The sequence below is a fragment of the Argiope bruennichi genome, chromosome 2 (genome assembly GCF_947563725.1).
Source record: "Argiope bruennichi chromosome 2, qqArgBrue1.1, whole genome shotgun sequence".
In the NCBI taxonomy this organism is placed as follows: Eukaryota; Metazoa; Arthropoda; class Arachnida; order Araneae; family Araneidae; genus Argiope; species Argiope bruennichi.
This window is the reverse complement of record NC_079152.1, coordinates 138,212,365-138,234,275: the sequence shown is the minus strand read 5'-3', so window position 1 is coordinate 138,234,275 and position 21,911 is coordinate 138,212,365. Positions and strand designations below refer to the sequence as shown.

Below are 21,911 nucleotides of genomic sequence, written 5' to 3'. Positions count from 1 at the left end.
CTTTCCACTTCAACTTCTGGTACAATTCTATATAAAAAAAAATCGAGAGTCGCCTGAATTTTGCCATTTGTCTTGCTAGTTAATATCTTGTCATTGCTTGCAATAAAGAGCTATGCAAATGTTTAAAATAATTCACAAATTTTTTCTAATTAGTTATTCTTAATTGAATTTCCTTTTAACCATTATTAATTTTTTCAACAGTTATATGCGATTTCTTTCTTTTTTTTTTTTCAATCTTCATGGAGTGCAAAATGTTTCTTACAAAACAATGATTATTATATCATTTTTTTTGTTCCGAAAAAAAAAAGAAAAGAAAAGAATTGCAGATGAAAAAGGTTTCAGTTGCCATACAAGAAACTATGACATTGTACATGGATTCGTTATTTAAACTAATTCTTTTCTCATGATTTCACACCACCAATCAATGAACACGTTATATAACTGATGATGTAAAATCGGGAGAGTTTTATTTACCATCGGCAAAATCAGATCTGGCGAATCTTGGAACAGGTGACTTGGTTGCTTCTTTGTAGTCATGGCGATGACTGCTGCATACTCTAATAAACTGAAGAAGACGAAGGCTATGCAGCTGGATAGCCAAATGTTGAGGGCCACTATGTACGATACGCTCGGCATGGATGCCTGGTACTGCTTCGTAATGATGGTGAGCAAACTTGTCACGCCCAGAGTGACTCTGGCTGGAACTGCATCGTGAGGAATCCAAAAAGTCAGCATGGACATGACAACAATTAGTATAGTCGGGATGTACACGTTGATCAGGTAATAACCACTTCTGCGACGCAAGACTGCTATTTCCTCCAAGCAAGAAACGTTATCTGTATGAAACAAGATCAGCATTAGGAATATGACTCTGCAAAGTATTTCAACATTAAATATCTTGGTTCACTATTCATCAACTTATTTCGTTATTCCCCCCCGTATTCTTCTAAAATACCATGAAACAACAGTTTTGCACTTGGAAGTCCTAAAGCTTCATTTAGCCATTTAATAAATTTTGGAATTTTTTCTGTTTTGAAGCTGAACAGGATTTGCATTTAAGTGTAAATTCAAATCAAAGACTATAAATAAGAATCAAGAACAAGGTTGTGAAACTACTCAAATTTCCCTAAATTATCAGCCTCTTTAGAGGTAATACATGTCATAACGGATTTGAACACCAAATATTTCAAATATCTTAAAAATGAAAAGACTGAAAAAAATCTGTAGATAGCTAGCATTGTCAACTTAATCGAACTTATATGCCCATCTAATCTTTCCACTCTCTAAATAATTTCTAGAGCAAAACGACGGGTGACAACTTAACAAATCTGCATTAATATTTTTAATATATCGATGAATGCTGTCTTTCAAATGTGACAGTTTTGTGTATTTTTTGGTAAACCTGGTCCTTTAAAAAACCCTACCATTAAAAGTCGCAAAGTGACCGTGGGAATGAAACAGCTGGCTTATCACCAGTGAATTCTTAAAAGTTAATTATGCCACCTATCGATCATTATGAAGAATGTGGGAAGGCATTAAAAAATTTTTTTTAAATTAACTCATTAAAAAATTGTGCTCTGGGCGCAGAAACTTTACTGGGGTTTTGGAATCGCAAACATTGTAAGCATGTTTTATAGCATTTATTACGGATGAACAGAGCTCAAATATAGTCATGTTTATTCATTAATCAATATAAGACACACGAATAATGGCATGAACACAGCAGTGAACCCGTATCCCATCTTATTGTTTTTTCAGCATACAAGGGAACTTGATGAACTTTGCAGAGTTTTTCTGCTGCTGAAGTACGCAAATGTGCCTTTTTTTCTTGGTCACTCAGATAAAAGCTGGCTCCACAGTACAAAGAATAATTCATGAGAAAGGAATCGTAACTGTTATTTGAGCAAAGGTGTCAAGGTTTCCTGTTGCACAAACGATGAAGAGAACTGATTTCGTATTGATAGTAATCAAGAATTTTCGTCGTCATTCCACAAATTGTGGAATAAGGCTTATCAGTAGTGCAAGGTACAGTTGATGAGCTCAAACCACGTTACTGTGATTTACGTTTGTTTCAACCAATGCTGTTGACTTGATTTCCATAAAGTCCACAAGTTTTCACCCTCAACCAGGTGAAATCTCAATATGACTCGATTTCTCGAAATTTATCATTGTGCTTCGCCAGATGTTTGGCATCATTACTGTGGGTGTGATGGGTTTTAATGCATCAGTCCACTTGGATTAGCTTAATCTTTTTATTCTTGATTAACAAATGATGATTCTGATGAATTTTACACATGAGAATTCAATGATGAAGGAATTTATATTACATGAAGATGGACAGTTGATGTTGTTTAAAGGATCTTTCCCACCTGCGCGTGGTTCACTGGCATCTGCAGAGGAATCCTTCAACGCAAGAATTCCAGTTTCGGCCCTTTCTCAGAGTATCACGGCTTCTCGGTTTCCGGTCGCACCCTTCTCGGCGGACGTCCGTTCTCTCCCCTCGTCTAGTGAACTCTGAACTCTGCCCTCCGACTGCTGGCTATCACCGGAAGAACGCAGAGCGCCCTCTCGTGAAGTTAATTTACCACATCGCTCGGCCATCGACATGTGAGGTCCTCCGAACTCTGAAACACACAAATGAAGGAAAAAAAAACAGAGAGGACATTGAAGACAAAGGATAGAAATAAAAAAAACAAAAAAGGGTGATGATGAAAAAAAGAAATGTATTGATCTCAATTTGCAATTGCATCAGTCCAGGGCTTCATGTGATCAGCTGAAGTGGAAGTTGCCTCAGGCCCTTCATGAGATCCTACTTTTGCTACGTCGTAACGATCATGTGACTTTATCTTGACCACTTTGTAAGGTCCAAGAAACTTGGGTCTTAGCTTCAGACCTCCTCCTAACTGCGTTCTTTTAATAGCTACCAAGTCATTTATTTTATAGAGTGGGGCAATTCTACGATGTTTATTATATTGCCGTCGGTTCTCTTCTTGAATTTTGAAGATATTTGCTTTGGCCTCCTCACGAATTGTTTCTTTTTCTTGAATCATGGAGTGCAAGAATTCTTGATCTGGGATTTCTTTGATTCTTAGGTCCGTTTTGTTTCGCATCTTCACACCTGTCCCGCGAATGACCTCTAGTTCCATCGTTTTCGGTACAACGATGAGTTCACGTCCATCTTTGAGTTCTTTCTCGACCAGAGTTTTCAACAATTGCATACGTTCGTCAGCAGCTTCTTGTGCAGTTGCGATCTTAGATGTAATTTTGCTTTGGGAACGGGTGACCATGCACACTGCATTCCTGCTCAATGCATCTACCTGTTTATTTTCGGTGCTTACCAATTCATTATTCTGAATAAGACTCAGACATTTTGGCGGGAAAATTCCTTCCATTACTAATTGATCACTTATAACTGCCTCAATCTCAACGGGTTTACATTCCTCATTAAAAGCAAATGAAAAGGTTGCAGTTTGAGCAGAAATTTCATTTCCGAAACAAGTTTTAATTTTTATATTTCCCGTAATTTTTTTGATAGGAAAAAATGATTTGTTCACAATTATAAGTTCACTTCCTGAATCTTTTAGAAACTTTACTTTTTTTCCATCCACAAAAATATCAATATATTCTAGCATATTTTTTGGCTTAGTTCCAATTCCCGATATAACAAATTTGTTTTCTGTCTCACTTTCATTTGTAGATTTTTCAAATCGTTTTGGACAGTTACGAGCGAAATGAAAGCTTTCTCCCTTTTCCCCGCATACATAACAAATCCTTTCCGGTTTAACATTTTGATATTTGTTTCGACGAAACGATTCACTTTCCATTGCCTGTTTTTGAAACCTTGATGCTTTCGTTTCACTACTATGTACATTAGAATTACTGACTTCAGATAACGATTTACCCCGAGATGAAAAAAATAAATCACATTCGCGACCCAACTGAGTTGGCGGAAACCATGTTTTTCCTTCGCGAATACCTACGTATTCTTTAGTTTGGAAATCCAAAGTTTCGTACAACTGATCTGCAACAATTAAATCACATAATTTTTTAAAATCTCCTTTTACTTCTCTTACCTGACAATAGTAATCAAATGTTGCAGTTAATCGCGATGCGAATTGTACGTGCGATTCGCTTGGTAAACGTTGAGCATTTTTAAAATTACTAAGACATTCTCGAGGTGTCGGCTGAAATTCAGCTAAAAAGAACTCTTTTAATTTTTCATAATCCGACAAATCCTGCTCAGTTGCATACGTTAAAACATTATTAGCTTTAACCCCTAGCAAATTAATTAATATCTCAGCTTGGAAGTCTTTAGGAACTTCTTTAGTAATAAATGCCTTTTCTAAGGAAGTAAAAAACAAATGAAATGCCTCGGGTTTCTCAGGAACAGAAATTGTTAGTGTTTTAACACTTTTTATTAAACTTTCAAAACCAAAGGACACGTTTGTTTGCTCACCAGGCAATGTTTGTTTTTTCAGTTTTTCTAGCTCAATCTCCTTCTCGAGTCGGGCCAATTTTATTCTTTCAATCTCTAACTTGGATTGTTCAGTAACTGCCTTAGCCGTACGATCCTCAACGATCGATTTGATGACGCCACGGACAAATTCTTGATCCGTTTTAAAAACATCAGAATTCTCAATTAATTTCTTAAGTTCCAAAATTTTAGCATTTTCTGACACAGTTTCACCGAGTTCTTCGGCAAGTATTTTTAAATCACACTTCTTTAAATTATTTAAGATACTCATTTTCAGAAATATGGCAGAATAAATATAAAACAGGAGTAGCACAGTACCTTTTAAAATTTGTTGTTCACCGGCTCCGAGCCCCCATGGTTGTGGGTGTGATGGGTTTTAATGCATCAGTCCACTTGGATTAGCTTAATCTTTTTATTCTTGATTAACAAATGATGATTCTGATGAATTTTACACATGAGAATTCAATGATGAAGGAATTTATATTACATGAAGATGGACAGTTGATGTTGTTTAAAGGATCTTTCCCACCTGCGCGTGGTTCACTGGCATCTGCAGAGGAATCCTTCAACGCAAGAATTCCAGTTTCGGCCCTTTCTCAGAGTATCACGGCTTCTCGGTTTCCGGTCGCACCCTTCTCGGCGGACGTCCGTTCTCTCCCCTCGTCTAGTGAACTCTGAACTCTGCCCTCCGACTGCTGGCTATCACCGGAAGAACGCAGAGCGCCCTCTCGTGAAGTTAATTTACCACATTACTTCTTGGTGTTTTTTAGCCGATAAAATACTTAATGCTACATTAAAGTTCCGGTCTATTTAGATGAAAAGTTTAAAAGTCCAAAACCTTTCTTACGTAAACAGAGTTCATCCATGGATTGAAAACTCAAACTGAACTCTTTTTGAACTCTTGAACATCATTTGAACTCTTTTTTTTTACATCATAAGAGGAATCGAGGTATAATTTTTGTGTCTGGAAATGAACTCCATTGTTGTCACTGCACCGTTCTATCATCAATTTTTAATATGTCTTAAAAACATCAATTGAAACATCTTTTGTTCACATATTACCTATATTAATCAATAATTTATGAAATACATTGGAAATCTGATTTCTACGGTAAGGTTAACAGAATATCAGAATACAATGAGTCAATTTCAAAATACGATTATACTTAAGTTTTTTTCCTGCAACATATATATTTATCAGAAATTTTTTTTTAATCGTAATTTAAACTTTTATTTTCGAAGAGTTTCTCCAATAACTTCTAAACATCCTTTTAATCCTTTTTTAATCTTCCAGGGTTTCCGTGAAAGTGTGAACTCTCCTTTACTTAGTTATATGTTGCTGACATTATCTACTGCAGAAATGTCCAAAATGTAGCATGAAATAAAATTCTGTTAATGAACTTGTTTTGCTACTCCTTTTTAAGTTTGCATACGACTTTCTAACCAAATTAATAAGAAAATCTTTCTTTCTACTGCCAATATGCTATTACAAGAAACAATGTATCGTACAACATAACTAAATTGCGTTTAACCAAAAATTTACATTTGAAATTGAAAATCCTATACCACATTAGAAATATAAATTCAAGTATCACTAGAGCAGGGAAAATAACTATTATTCATAAGAAGAAACTTTCACTAATCTTAATATATATAAATTACGTGTCACGTTGTTTGTCCGCGATGGACTCCTAAACTACTTAACCGATTTTAATCAAACTTGCACACCGTGTGCAGTTTGATCCAACTTAAAAGATAGGATAGCTCTTTTTTTGAATTTTTAATTAGAATTTTAATTTTGAATTAAAAACTAACTTTCCCGCCAAAAAAAATCTTTTCATTTTCCCCACCGCCAAATAAGTACCACCAACGATGTGCTTCGTGCACGGTGTAGGGGTGGAACGCCGCCAAATAAGTACGGCTTCAGTTTTTCCCTCAACAGTCATGAGGCTAGGCTTACGATTTTTCGGCTGATTATTTGAAACGATTCTATTTATTTTCTTAATGTTTGATGCATTTAAAATGAAACATTGTTAATTAATCTTTCTGGTCATGATGAATCTGAGAATATTTTGTTCACAAATTCTTGAGATATTACATAAACTAAGAAAGATATTCTTTAGTGCCCATAAAGTTTAAACGCTCAGTGACTCTGTTATCAGTAATCATATTATAAAAAAATGCTTTGTTTCAGCAAAAAACATTATTATATTAATTGCAGATTAATTCTTTCCACTTTCATTTAAAGCATAAATTCTACGAGAGCTAACAGAAAATTAGAGAGATACATATTACGTTATGACTGAAGGCCTTTATATTATTATGAGTGATGACTGAAGACCTTTATAATATTATGAGTGAATTATATGACTATCAAAATTTGAAGTTTTAAAATATTTTGATAAAGAATCTATTAAAGTAGGAATTGCGTAAAATATTTAATTATTAAAATTTAAACGAACATTAAGATTGGCGAACCGACTGGTCGCCAAAGGCGGCTAGTTTTATATAGATTTAAATAGCATTGGTTGACTTTATACACCTTTTACAATGAAATCATTTGTTTGAACTTTTTATCTATATTAATCTTTGAATTTATTATATGTTTGCATAGCGGAATTCTTAAAGGATTATTTTACAGATGATTTTTTCCTTTAAACTAAACCGAATCCATTTATGCTCATACGATATGTTTGAATCATACCAAAAATTTCAGTTGTAAAAGAAGTACAAATCTTCATTTATTGAAATAATTTTTTCGTTTTTGCTTCATATTTCCTTTCGCAGTTTAATTTTAATTCATATATTAGGAAATTAATTGTTTGTTCTTTATTAGTTGTGAATGCATTATTAGCATGATGGCGCACAATCACACTTGAATAAAAAATAAGAAATTGGCAGAACAAAAACTTCTATAAATTATAAATTGAGTTGAAATTAGTTATAGAATACTCCCTGCTCCTCACCCCTCCCCCTCTCTGATCACTTGACTTCATGAGCACATCTACGAAATCCGGTTGTGCTTAAACAAAAGATAATGATTGGTAGCTACAATACTAGAGGCAACATGCTCCCAAATATTTGCATACGTATTTTTAGACACGTTCAGTTACGCATTGAAATGACAGATATAATCTTTTTAAAAAATATTTCAAGTCTTTCTTTGAATATCGTCTCAATTTCTTAAAAATGAAGTGTTTCATTCTCTTTACATGATTTCAACTTGCATCATTCCTTATTCACATGCATTTCTTAAATAATTTTTCAGTTTTGAACTTATTTTTTATCTGAAAAATATCATGTTATGTGGTACTTAGTTTCACAATTGAAATAAAGTTTTAAAAGTAATAAAAAAACAAAAGTCGTTTCTTTTTCTTTATTGTAATTCTATTTTAAAGCAGCAGGAGTGCTCTCCACAAAAACATTAGAATAGTCTCTAGAAAGGTGTTATTCCAGACAACACCTTGGACAGTACTGGCGTACAGTAGTTATAAAATATTAACCTTTGACTAGAATTTAGCAATTTTACTGAATATATCCTGTGACCCTTAGCTAGTTTTTTGGAGATTAAACCCTAGAAAACCCTCTCCCAAAATCGAATTTGTGTTTTAGGCACATTTTTCCCAACCGACTGAAACAAAATTTGACACAAAATGGTACTTACAGTCACAAAATCCCCTACCAAATTTGATATATTTAAATCATTTCGTCTTTCAGTTATCGCGTTTACGTGTTTCTAAAGATATAGACCTATTGATAATCAAACCTTCGTTGGATTTGGCTCAAAATTGGATAGGTGTCTGGACTATAGATGTTCATTCTGTGTACAGAATATTATCTATCTGTCTCTCTTCGTTTTATAGTTATCATGTTAAATCATTTTAAAACAGCCGGACAGAGAGACTTCCTCTGAGTGGATTTTGCTCAAAATATGTCAGTAAATTACAAATTTGTTGCAAAGTTTGTGTATCAAATTTCAAATTTCTAGCTTAGAGTCTTTTTGAGTTAACTTTGTCACAGACAGACATATGGATATTTTCCAAAAATGTATTTTTCGAACTCACAAGAAAGTAAAAATGTAGGCATGCAGTTTTTCTGTAAGAAAAAATATTTCCAATTGAAGAAGAATTTTTATTTATCTTTCAAGAGAACTTTACGTTAATGACAGCATGGAAAGCGATCGAATACCAGCTTCATGGGCTTTGTGTGACTAATGGAGCACATTCAAATATTTATTAAAAGAAGTACAAAAAAATTCTTAATTATTTCACCACATTTGGTCACGATTTTCTTGAATTTATCCATTTATTTGTCTTCTTAATAAAATTTTAAAATTGCTTAGAGACTGTGAATACTTTTTGTTTAGAAAAGAAATTGTATCAAATATTTAATGCCGCTCTTTATTTTTTTTACTGCTTATAATCGAAACAGGAATTTTTATTTCTTAACTTGCAACATTTAAATTGACGTGCATATCAAAAATAAATCGTTTGAAGTTTTGTATTGCACGTTACAAGATTCTTATTTCAGTTTCATATTTCTCATTGCTCAAAAATAAAGTTGTTGGTGTTCGTAAATCGCTATTATTATTACTTATATTATTTTTAAAACTTTTCAGTGCATTCGAAATATTTATTTATTTGCACAGATATTTTGTATTTTAAATACCGTGATAGTATAAGTGCCCCCAACTTCATTAGCTTCCAAAACCAGAATAACGTAAAGACATCTGACGTTCATTCATAGCCTTTGAGGACTGGAATAGATTTTCTTTGGTGTAAAAAAATGAGTTTCGAAGAATCAATTTTTCAGTCGAAGTTTAATGAAGGTCAAAATGAATGGCAGCGAAAGGGCTTTCTTTCTTATAATCCTTACAAAAGATTCTTGAACTGATTACAAACGCATCTGCTTCGGTTGTGTATGATAATGAACACGATAAGAAATTAATGTGATAGAAGTTGTATTTCAGTTAATATTACTCAAAAATTATATAATTTTAGTATTCGCTTTTAAATGAATAATGCTAAATAAGGCATAATCTCCTTAATTAAGGAAAAATTTAAAAAAACAAACAAACAAGGCTTGATTTTCAAATAATTTTTGATGAAAGTCTCATAAACTTATAAGCCAAATTGGAATTTTAATTTTAATGGTCAAGACATCAAATAAAACTTTATCATAAATTATGAAAGCTGTCTCTATTTCGGTATCCAACTGTATTTTTAAAAAAAAGCTAGCTGAATACAGTTTATTTCGGTATAATCTATTTGAGTATTGTTTGTATATAATAACCAAACTAGAAATGTGGTCAACAACGATTCATTTTATCGTCATATAATCATCCTGTCATTGTAACCCTAATTTCGATAAAATTTTCATAACCCAAACGGTTTTATTAAATTTCAAACTGTATGTGATGAAATAAAATGACAACATTGGACGTCGACTGATTACTCGTTCTGTTAAGCAAAATGTTATGCTTCTTTTGTTAGCTCCGAAGTGTTAAATAATCTTCTGACCAACTACAAATTTAGAAACCCTTACACGGAATCAGAAAGGAGTTTAGGTGAGAAAAGGATAGTCGTCATCTCAGTTACACAGAAATAGCTCTTACTTAGAATACATTCAGTGAAAATAGTAATATTTCAGTTTTAACATTACATCTACTTTTTTGAGACTATGGATATTATTCAATCTATTGCTATTACCCTAATTATTCTTTGAAAAAAATTAGCTTCCTAATATCCAGAATTTAGCTGAGGTTTAATCTTGATGTCTTTAAAATATTCTAAAAACATTTTACAAATATTTTCCTGTCAAGTCTGGAAACATTCTAGAAATTAGGAAACGACATTATATCATGAAGCATTTATCAGTGCGTGCAATTATTTTTAATTATGAAAGCAAATAAATGCTCTGTAAAATCTGAAATCACAGGTATTCGTTTCAGATCAGTTGTAAAAGCAATTACTGCCACCGATTTTTCATTCGAGCTTGCAAAATTGATTGTAGACAAGATATTGTACAAAATGTCAGAAAGTAGCATTCACCAAGCGTTTTTGGTTTTGTTTTGCTGTTTGTTTGAAAAGGAACGTCTACTTTTTCAGATATCTAATCAATCTGTCAACTTTTGAGTTTGACATGTCAGATGTAAAAATGTTGGTCTTTATTCGGAGTTAGAAATGATTTATTATATATTCGAGTGTTGAAAATGATAGTTCCATTTGATGACTACGACATTTGAACACTTATCCTCCAGTATGACTTTGACGAAAAGTAAAACATATACGCTCTCATGATGTTATAAATAAATTAATTCTATCTTTGTTCATGATTGATAATTAAAAAAAGAAAAAGATGAGACAAGTACTTACTTGAACCCGACGTTAAGTGGCATCTATCTTTGACAACATCAATGATTTCAAATTGTTGCAAGCTTGAGAATTCCGTACCACTCCGAGTAGAATTTGAAAAAGTCAGCACCAAAAGTTTCTCATTGTAGAAAGCTGAAAAAACTAAAACGTTAGATCAATTCCAAAAAGAATCTCAACGAAAATAAAAACACTTTACTATTTTCATTTTGAGATTTCATATAGAATAAGCATGTCGTTATTAGAAAATATTCTTTTTTCCGCCCACTCTTTTCATGTCTATTTAATTTTTCTATTTACAAAATTATTTCTGTCAATAAATAAATTTCAAATCAATAATTAGATTTATTTTCCTTATGAGGAAAATTCCCAAATATTTTCATGCATGGCTAATTTTATGAGCAATGAAGTTAATTCACATTGCATGCCACGTGCCAAATTTACTAAGCCGTTCAGTTTTGGATTTCGCAAAAATGTGTTCGCCAAAGAAATGGTCATAAAATTTCCAAATATTAAATGGCCTACATCGTTACAGTCAAAAGGCAAATAATGATAACAAGGTAATAATAATAAAGAAAATGATATCAATTCATATGTAAGATCATGCGAATGGGGTCAATTCATGTGACGTAAAAGTCACATGTCATGAGCTATCCGCGCATGGCATTTAAGTTTCATCCGCACCACTTTCGTCGATTAGTCTGCCATTAACGTTCTCCGCCAAGTATGAAGCGGATTTTTTTTGTTTACATTTGAAGTTATAATTTTTGAGTCATTTTCTTTCCTCTTATTATGTGTTATATGAGGAAATACAGGTGTGCTGATGGATGTTTTAATGCGAAACACAAGAGTGACTGTCATGATAAAATGTTTTCTTATTTTCCTTTCAACAATCCTGCCTAGGGTTGGTACCTTTGGTTTAGATTTTTTCAAGCCTTCGAAGTCGGTGATATGCTTCGATCATTTTGAAGAATTCATTTAGTGTGTGTTCATTTATTAAATCGTAAATGGAATTCCAGTAATCGCAACTGTTTCAGTAATTTTTTAGAAAAATTCTTCGAAAAAAAGAATTTGGTAAGCGATTTGCCAACAAAAACAATCAAACAAAATCGCGAGAGCATTTCTAATTCACTTTATTCACATTTGATGAAATTTCTGATAATTTCGAATATGCTTAGAAGGTTTTAAAATGTTTACATGCATATTACATTGCATTTTTTAAAAAATCTTATCTAAATTTAATTAATGTAAGTAAACAAACTCCTGCTGCAAAAATAACAACTGCTATAATGCTAAAAGGTGGAAGTGAATAAATTTCTTAAAGATTTATTTAATAAGTGAAATCTTTACTAACTACTGAAAATTGAATTTTCTTATTGACTGATATAATATATATAAAATTGATGTATTTTTTTAAGCGTGCTCTTAATTTGATAAATTGAATGCTATATATAAGAAATATATATTTAAGTTTTGAAAAAAACATGTCATTTAATTAAGTATATAAATTAGTTAAGTATAAAAACCATTAATTGTCAAATAATTTTTGCATTTGATTTTTAGTTTTTGGCATTATAATAAAATGCATTATGAGGTTTTACTTTTTAATTATGAACCTTAAAGTTTTCTTTATCTTTTAGTAATTTATGTTATTCAGTTATTGCTGGGTAATCATGTATAATAACAAAAGAGCAAAATGGATGGCTCCAGAAAGCATTATTACTATTTTTCTAATTACATTTGCAGATTTGTGATGGATTCAACATGAATTTATATCAAAAAAATTTTCTATTGTTAAAAATGAAATGACAATAGTTTATTGTTATTAAACTGAAATTGACTGTTATTATAATATCATGTTATACCATTGTGCACCTCAGTGATTTCTGTTTTAATAAATACAGGCCTTTTCATTGAAAACCAATTTCCATATCAGCATTTATTATATAATTTTTATTCCCAACTTCATTGCTACATGCATGTTTCACTTTTTTTTTTCTATTTTTTTAACATATCACTTTTGAATTATAAAATTCTGTAAAAGCATAAAAGTGTTTCTTCTAACTCTTCTTTATATCCTATTTAACTTCTCTCTCTTTCTCTCTCTCTCTCTATATATATATATATATATATCATGACCTTATTCTTGTTTATTAAATTTACTGTATTGTATGCTTTATTTTATGATATTCATTCAATGTAACTTTAACATTTAAAAAAATTTTCATAAATGTTCTGCTTTAAAAGTATATTGTTCAACATAATGTTTTTATTCGTGGTAAAAAAAAAAAAAAAACTGTTTAGTGTTTAGGATGTTTCTGTTGAATAAAATTGATTTCATCATTTACATTGACATTCTTGTCATACTGTGTTTATATTTTTTCTAAGTGTAGAAAAATGAATGTTGATAAATAGTTTTTTGAATTAGTGAGTACATTGAAACATCCATTTGATCACATTTTTTCAAATAATTATCATATATATTATATATATATATATTTTGTAATGTGTAAATAAAAAATATGAAACTGTAATTCTGTTTGTTTTCCTTGAATGATCTCTACAAATTTAAATGAAATAACTGATTCATAAGTTGCCTAGATTTAAAAAAATGTATCTATACCTTTGATATTTCATAATTTGAAATTGTAAACATAATTTATTCAATATATACTAATTTGATTTTCATGTTCTTTCCTCTGAGCAAACTGAAAACATCAAAGTCTCAATATTAATAAAAATCATTACATAACAACAAAAAAAAAATGTAATAATTTCATTAGTAAGCTTTAAAATATTAACTTATCTAAAAGTAATAATTTATTTTTAAAAAGAACTATATTTATAAGATTCAACATTCAATAATATTTAAATAATTTGTAAAAAAGAACATATGTGATTTTTCAAAAACACTGCCATAGTCATTTGTCAAAATGTATCCTTTGGATAAAAAAATGGGGGGGGGGATATTTGAAAGGAAAGAATAAAGCAGCATCAAACGAATTAAGAAGCGACGTTGATTAATTATGTAAAAACAATAATTCCATTGAAAATACTAATTAAAATTTGAATATAAGAAATAAAATTATATAACTACGAAAATTTGGAGAAAATAATTCAAAATAATATCATTAAAAAAACTCAGAAGCTTTTAATAATTGATTGGTTAGCATAACATTTACTAAACAATCAGCGTTATCTTCAGACATCCCGACATGCGCAGAACGGTTGAAAATTGAACAGAAACGGTTTGTTTGGTACCTGACACGTGACCGTGAATTGACCCCATTGATCTCATTGGTAACACTTAAAATTAATGTTCATTTTCTCACAAAGCGTCCGAAAACTCGCCAGAAATCTTTCTGTTGGAAGGCTGACTGAAGTGGCTGTCAGGGCTGCAATAAAAAAGTGGCGCGGATATATTTGGTGAGAAATCGCTCCAAATAATTCAACTTTGGCTCTCAATATTAATCTTAAGTATAGCCGATCTCATTATCTTAACACTAATCAAATTACAGTATTAATATTCACTGCAAATGTATTAGAAATACAGGGTTTTCTGATTTCTGAAATGGACTGATGATTTTCAAAAAAGCATAACAGGAAAACGCCATCTACTGATAATTTTTTGAACTGAAACCATAAACAGTGAGAGCGAAAATTTATGTCCTATCACATGTGAATTTTCAGCAAGAACTGCTCTTTTTAAAACCTTAACCGCCTTCATGCTATGCATTTTTGAAAATCGTCAGTCCATTTCAGGATACCTGTACTTATATAATGAAGAGTTTGATTAAAAGAAACAATTTATTTTTTAAAAAAAGTGAAGCTGAAAGAAATTAGGCTGTTTCATAAAACATATAAACCGAAATATTCTAATTGAATTAAAAAAATAACTACCGTTTAATATAAATAAATACATCTTTCTCACATTTCGCAATGACTTAATCACCGTAAATTGTCTTTCAGTGAAAATATTTCTCTGAATAGTGCAATTTTCATCACTACACATCGGAACTTTGGTAATTCATCATTTATCGAATAATTTGGCACTAAGTTTTTGTAAAGATGGTTGTACTGTCAAAATCAAATTTCAGGACGCATCCGACAGAGTTCGCAATCAGAATGAACGGTGATGTCCTCCAGTTTTCCAGCTGGTAGAACAAAAGCCAGTTTTAAAAATATTGTTATGAATGCCCTGTTCTATAATGCTGAAACTGCCGGCTGTCCAATGTAATCTTTTGCAAAGTATGTCTCAGAAATGGTTCGTAAGGTCTTTATTCTTTTGAAGAATCTGAAGTTTCCAACATTCACAGCATCTTTGAATTTTTTATTAGCTATTTATTACTATCACAAAAGATATTAGGTCTAGATGAAATGTTTTTAGTATATTCCGGAAGGCTTGTGTTAATATCCATTGCTATCTATTGATTGGTTATTTACTAACTTTTGATTTTGTCATCAATGTATCAGTTATGGCTTATCATTGGTTTCTCTAGTGGACTTATACATGCCACTTTTTTATTAATATATTTTTATTAATTGAAACATATTCCATTTGAAATAATAAACCATTGTGAATAAAATTTTGTAAACCATTTATAAAAGAACGAGCTTTTTTTCCAACATGTAAATAGCCGTTCCCATTCCTTTTCTTGATTTGAAATCTTCCGAGTATGTCTTTATAGCATTGTAATTGTTTCCCTGAGCTCCGACAAAAATTTGGAAACTATAGATAGATGCTCGGGGCTGGGTAGACCGTGCTATGATTCATTATATAAGTGTGTCTGTAGAGTGAAGTTCATAATTTAAGGTAAAAAAAAAATTCCATCTGAACTGGTATACCGTAGAAAGAAGGACTTTGAATTTGAAAATGAAGGGACAAATGGCGAATCTTCCAAGACTTCTTGTACTGCTATTGAGTATTAGCAGCCTTTTAACTTCACGAAATAGTAAAAAGAAGACTGCTATTTGGTGAGATAGAAGCTATTTTCTTAGTGATTTGTGTTCTTAAACCGACCCATCGCCCGAAGCTCCCCAATTTAAGATCCTTCCAATCATTATGTTTTTTTTATAAAACTATATTTAGATTCTGTGCAATCCTTCATCTCTTATTAGTTATTTTTGTCGAGTCTGTTGATACAAAAGGCTTGCCTGACTGGGAAGCAGATAATTTATGGAGGTAAAATAGCTTTTTTTAAATTCATGTGTTGAACAAGGAAATTGCTATCATGGCATTTGTTTTGAGTTGAAATCAAGTTATAGATTTAAACATTACAATGATATCGTCTGCGTAGGTTTGAGAGTCATCATTGCAAGAATAATGTTATTGTTGAAAACTATATACAACAGAATTCCACAAAATTCCAAACGCAGTTATCCACTGGTCCACTGCAGGAATCTTGTGGAGAAATACGCTTCTGTATCTTTAGTCGACAGTCTCTCGTTCTAGATCATCCATTATCTTTTGTTCTGCAGCAAGCTTTTGAAAATATTTCTTAAGTATACAATCTGTCTGTTCGATAATTTGAGTGTATTTATTGAATGCTATCAAACAACCTGCATTTCAATGGAAATGACCCTATTTTCATGACTATTTTCTTGTCTCTGAAGGTAAGTTTAGAGAAGAGAGCTATAGCAATGGAATTTGCACTCATGATAGTCTCTTCTGTCCGCTTACTGCAGGTTTTTGCACTTATCTATTTGACATCCATTTTTGTAAATTTTTGACTATTGTAAATAAATAGAAAACGGCCAATGCGAAAAAGCAAAATATAATTCTTTTATCTTTTTGAAGAACATTATGGTGCTGATTTCGAAAATTTTCAATGCCATTTCCTATTTGTTAACCTTATGAAATTTCTAGTGGAAACAGAGGAAAAACTATTTTGAATGAGTTTTTTATTATTATATTATTGATACTACATATTATATGATAATATTGTGGATCATCACTGGATATTCCCTGGGGTGTTACCATTGGCAAATACAATCAATTATATCAGGAATAAGACGCAATGGAAGAGTACCTAGAGCTGTTTCCTACAAAGATGAGAGTCGTTGTTACTGAGTATAATAAATAAATTAATATCAAAAATATTTCTTTTCTAAGAAAATAAAATAACGATATGCTCTTCATCATGCAAACAATACAATAAAATTACAGAAGCAAAATGTATGGAAACGAACCAGGAGCCATTTTTACACCACATTGTTGTTCATCATGGGGGAAATGCACCAAATTCATCTCGCAAACAAGCTTCAGAACAAGTCTGAAAGGAAGAAAAACGGAAACCGTACATTCGACATTCTTTCGTGACTTTAATCGTATAAATAAACAAGAGAAAAGAGAGCAAAGAAATCTTCATGGTCTTTAATATTGATTTTCATTGGGACTGTTCAATATTAATTCCCTTTTTTTTGCCCCTTTTATTTACTCTTTTTATTGTATTAATAAATTATAAAATCTTGAGAAAAGCAAAATAAATTAGGATAAACAATATATATATTTATAAAAAATACCTTTGGAGACTAATTAGTTTGCTGGGATTAATGATCGCTAAAAATTTCAGTTAAATACTTTCTGTAACTTAGTCTTAAGAATTTCAAACAAAATTCATTTATATTTCAAATATGACCGACATATGGTTCATACTATTTTAGAACTATTCTTTTCAAGGGACTATGAGATTCTATAATTTTTCCATACCTTATACTTACAATTATTACCTAGGGTACCTCAAAAATGGAGATGCGAAGCTTCCGACATGGTGGTTGGTTCTCGTCACCCTAGTGGATACAGAAATAATGCGGAATTGGCTACTCACTGTCGACGATGGGACGTTTATAATAAGAAAATAGTTGTTCCTTGGTTAGTGATCATCTTAGATCTCAACCATAGTTCCCGCGAACTCTGGCGCGGTATTCCAGTGATTCAGATCTAAAAATGCTTTTTTAATCTTTCTTTCTATTTTTTACTCTTTAATGTACAATTAATTAGTTTTTATTCTCTCAATAAAAATCTATTTTATTGACATTCAGTTTATTAATGTTTAATTTGTCCGAATGCCTTCGGGTGAGGCGGAGTGACATTTCGTGGTTATACTTAAAATCATATCAGAGGAAAGAGCCACAGAGTTTAAATCGACATGAAATAGCATTCTTTATTTGATTAAAATATCTCCAAAATGCAAATTTCACCCACCAAAATATTTATGTTAATCTTTTGGTCGCTGTAGATCAAACGGTCTGTCATATAGAGCGTCGACACGACACATCATTAATCTTTATTATTAATAGAGATTGATCGCCAAAAGTGACCAGTTGGTTATATTGGTTTCGATAGAACTTCATGTTCAGGATTCTGCCAAAATGTTTGACATCAAAGTCCTATTGTTTTCACTGTTTAATGGAAGCCGTATTTTTTCATTCTTAAGTCTTGTTTATTTTGTACATGAACCTTTCTAATGGAGACCAGTACCATAACATCACGGCGCTGTTAAAACATAAAGATGCAATTCATTTATTCTATAAATTTCGAGGTATCCTATAAACTTCACTTTCTTATCTGTTTTTTAAAGAACAAAAATATATATTTATTTTTAAATCTTTCTTCTTTAATTTTCAACAGTGGAGAAAATTACGCAATCAGATAGTTGGTGGAACAACGAAAACGGGTTGAAATTCTTGGTAAAAATATAATTTATTGTTGAAAATTAGAGAAAAACAATATTTTAAAAAACTTAAAAATGCAACAAAAATTCCCACAATTATTAATTTTATTTAATCAAAAAGAACACGTTTCAAAAATTTTAAATAATGCCGAATTTCCTTTTTGTGCGACAATATTATCGGAAGTTTTCGTGGAAAAGCCAAAATTAAGCTTAACTTTTAATTAATAAAAATTCTAATTCAAAATTCAAAAAGTTGAACCCTCAGAGTTGCAAATTCCCGACTTTCAAAGTTTGGTAACTCTAGGCCAGAAGTCTGGCCTGTAAAATGCCCCCCCCCCCTACCTTTATTATCAGTAAAGATATTAGTGTCTCAAGAATATTTTATTAAATATGATTCACAGTGCCGCGGATCTATGTAAAAATTTAAAATCCGCAATTCATCAGAGCATTTATTGTCTCAATAATATATATATATATATATATATATATATATATATATATATATATATATATATATATATATATATATATATATATATATATATATATATATATATATATATATATATATATATATATAAATTAAAAAAACCCATCAAATATAATCATTTACTTTATTCAGACCATTTTGTTAGAGGATGTACGTCTATTACTAAAGGATTACATTTGTATAGTATTATATATGCAGTAGTATGGACTTATTACTCCATAAAATTCCAAGTAAATTAAAAAGCTAAATATAATTACAATGCGACTGAAAAATATGGAAAGTTGAGACATATATTGTGTTAAAAGAATGAAATTTGTCTTATTGTATTATTACTTATCAATTGAGGTTTTTTATCGGAATTTTCAGTGTAAAAATTTAATATAGCCAAAAGAAAAATCAAGTTTTTGCTTTTGTGATGAAATATGTTTTATCTAGAAATAATTGCATTCATTACAAAAATGATGCAGAGCTTTTTCAGCGGGCTGCTAACGAACAGAATACGTTTTGCATTGAATGTTTACGTTGAATTGTTTTAAACTTTGCTCAGTTGTTGCCCAGAGAAGACATCTAGCACTTCAATGAGGAGAAATCAGTAGAATTGTAACAAATTATTGAAAATACTTTTAGTAAAATAAAATAATTCTCCTTTTATTTCTCATCTATTCTTTTTTTATCCTCTTTTCTGGCAAGATAAGGCTCATTTAGAGCTGGATTAGAGTTATAAGCAAAACTCTTTATTCCATACAGTATCAATGGAAAAACTTCGTGCCAGTTTGGCCTTTGCGCTTGAAAATCTTTCATCAGTTGGGAGAAAACGACTGATCTAAAAATCTATGACTGCTATTGCAAGTCTGGGTCATTAACATTTTTTTATAAAAATAAAACGAGTTATATTGAGCGCTCTTAACCTATTAAAATGCCAAAAAATTATACTTTTAAAATTTTTATTTCATTTCAAAAGAAAAATATTTTTATATAACGGCATAGATACTCTTTCTAAATCCTTAATTGATTCAATTTCTTCACTATTTTTAACTATTAACCTTACAATTTATTTTATTTCTTGCAACCTTTTTGATTTTATCACAACTTATAAAGAATTGATTCCCTTTGTGATAATTAAACTTTTCGCTTTCCTTAACCCTATAAATTTAAAATATAAAGAATTGCTTAGTAATACAATTAATTAGAATTAGGAAGTGCATTATTCTTAGAGTTCAGAATAAAATGGTCATGTGACATTGTCAAAATCATCAAACTATGTCCGCTAGAGGCAGTTGAGACCGGCAATTCAGCAACCGCTAGAAAACTAAACCTCCGGAACTAAATTTGAAGATGAGACAAAACATTACTACTCTGGAATATTACTACTCACTTTTCTTCTTTTCTTTGATATTTTATGTTCAATGATAGTTATGTATCCTTAATTTTAATGCAATCCTTTAATTCGGAGGATGTTTCAGCATTCTTTGGTGGAGTGTATTCATTAACGGAATGTATACAGCTGAACTTAAAGCAAAACAAAGGCACTTCTATCCGGAAAGACAGAAATAGTACATCAGTTTTGATATTATAACATTTGAATAATATGCCTACTTATTCTGAAGAAAAATGAATCAAAATTCTTAACACTTAACCTAAAGCGGAGCTCCATGACTTCAAGTCGGCCAAGCTTCAAAATAATAATAAAAAATAAATAAATAAAGATCCCTCACCTGACACAATAGTAAACTTTTTTGTCCTTACTGATCCAGAAGAAGCTACTCGGAGTGATGATGTTGTTCATTTTGCCCTCGACGGCGTTCACGAAGTACAAGTTGGGAGTCCAGAGTTTATCAGCCCATCGGGAATCGAGGACTTGGTAGGGACTCTCAATCCACGAAGGGTAGAGAAGGCGGAAGTCGCTCCATCCTTGCCACAACGTAATCACCACTGAAAAAGACTGAAAGGAAAAATTCAGCTAGCATTTTTTTTTTCAATAACAGCTTTAAATTGAAAGATTTATTCTTTTTACTTTTAATCCTGCATCACACGTGGGAATTCAAAGATTAACCTTTACGGGTTGGAGTAAACAAACGAAGACAAGCGGAAGTGGTCTCCTCGAATAAACAAAATAAATGTAATAATATAAATTCTAATGAACTGGGCAGCGAGAGTTGAGAGTTTTTACTTCATAGTAATGCTTCAAAGTAAAGTGATCCTGTATTATAGTACAAAAACCAAATATCCATTTTCAACACGATTTTTTTTTTGTCGATTAAAACAAAAATTTAACGCAAAACTATGATTTTCATAATAAGATCATATAATTTTTTTTTTTATGTAAGTCTTTGCGTTTTCGAATTACCGCGTTTATGTGCATTCAAAAGTACTGACCGGAAGATAGCCAACCCTTTCGACTGGTCTGGTTCAAAATTTGATATGGATCGACACTTTGAATACTGAATCTGTGTATCAAAGTTTAGATATCAAGCCTTTTTTTGTAGTAATCGTATTTACTTGTTTATTCAAAAATGGACAGAAATTTGCGCAGATTGAATTTTGGTAAAATTTCTATAGCAAATTTCTTATGAATAGGCTATATATTATTTTATTTACTCAAGAATAACTGCTCATAAATATATCTTTCTAATATCATATGAGATCTTTCATAGCATATTTGAAATTAAAAGTAAAATTTACTAATAAGACAAAGCAGGGAAATAAAGAAACAGGGAATGTTTTAATGCCTAAAAATACGTCATTTCTTACCATATCTGATTCATCTATGGAACGTATATTGACGTCGGTGATGGTAATGGTTACAACAACAGGAGTATCTGCAATAGAATGAATGGATGAAAGCACAAAGGATTATTTGTAATTGAAAGTATAGAAAAATTCGTTGCATTCAATTATCCTAA

At 31.2% G+C, this 21,911-nt stretch overlaps 1 protein-coding gene across 1 annotated transcript in view; it reads right to left on the bottom strand.

Annotated features, from left to right (window-relative positions):
* Positions 1 to 21,911, bottom strand: part of LOC129960542 (glutamate-gated chloride channel-like) — a 50,909-nt gene that overhangs the window by 6,394 nt on the left and 22,604 nt on the right. The window contains exons 3-7 of the mRNA XM_056074034.1: positions 21,760 to 21,827; positions 20,724 to 20,950; positions 17,035 to 17,117; positions 10,849 to 10,980; positions 475 to 836 (exon numbers count right to left, since the gene is read on the bottom strand). Coding sequence (XP_055930009.1) covers positions 475 to 836; positions 10,849 to 10,980; positions 17,035 to 17,117; positions 20,724 to 20,950; positions 21,760 to 21,827 — 872 coding nt within the window. The remainder of the gene's footprint in view (positions 1 to 474; positions 837 to 10,848; positions 10,981 to 17,034; positions 17,118 to 20,723; positions 20,951 to 21,759; positions 21,828 to 21,911) is intronic.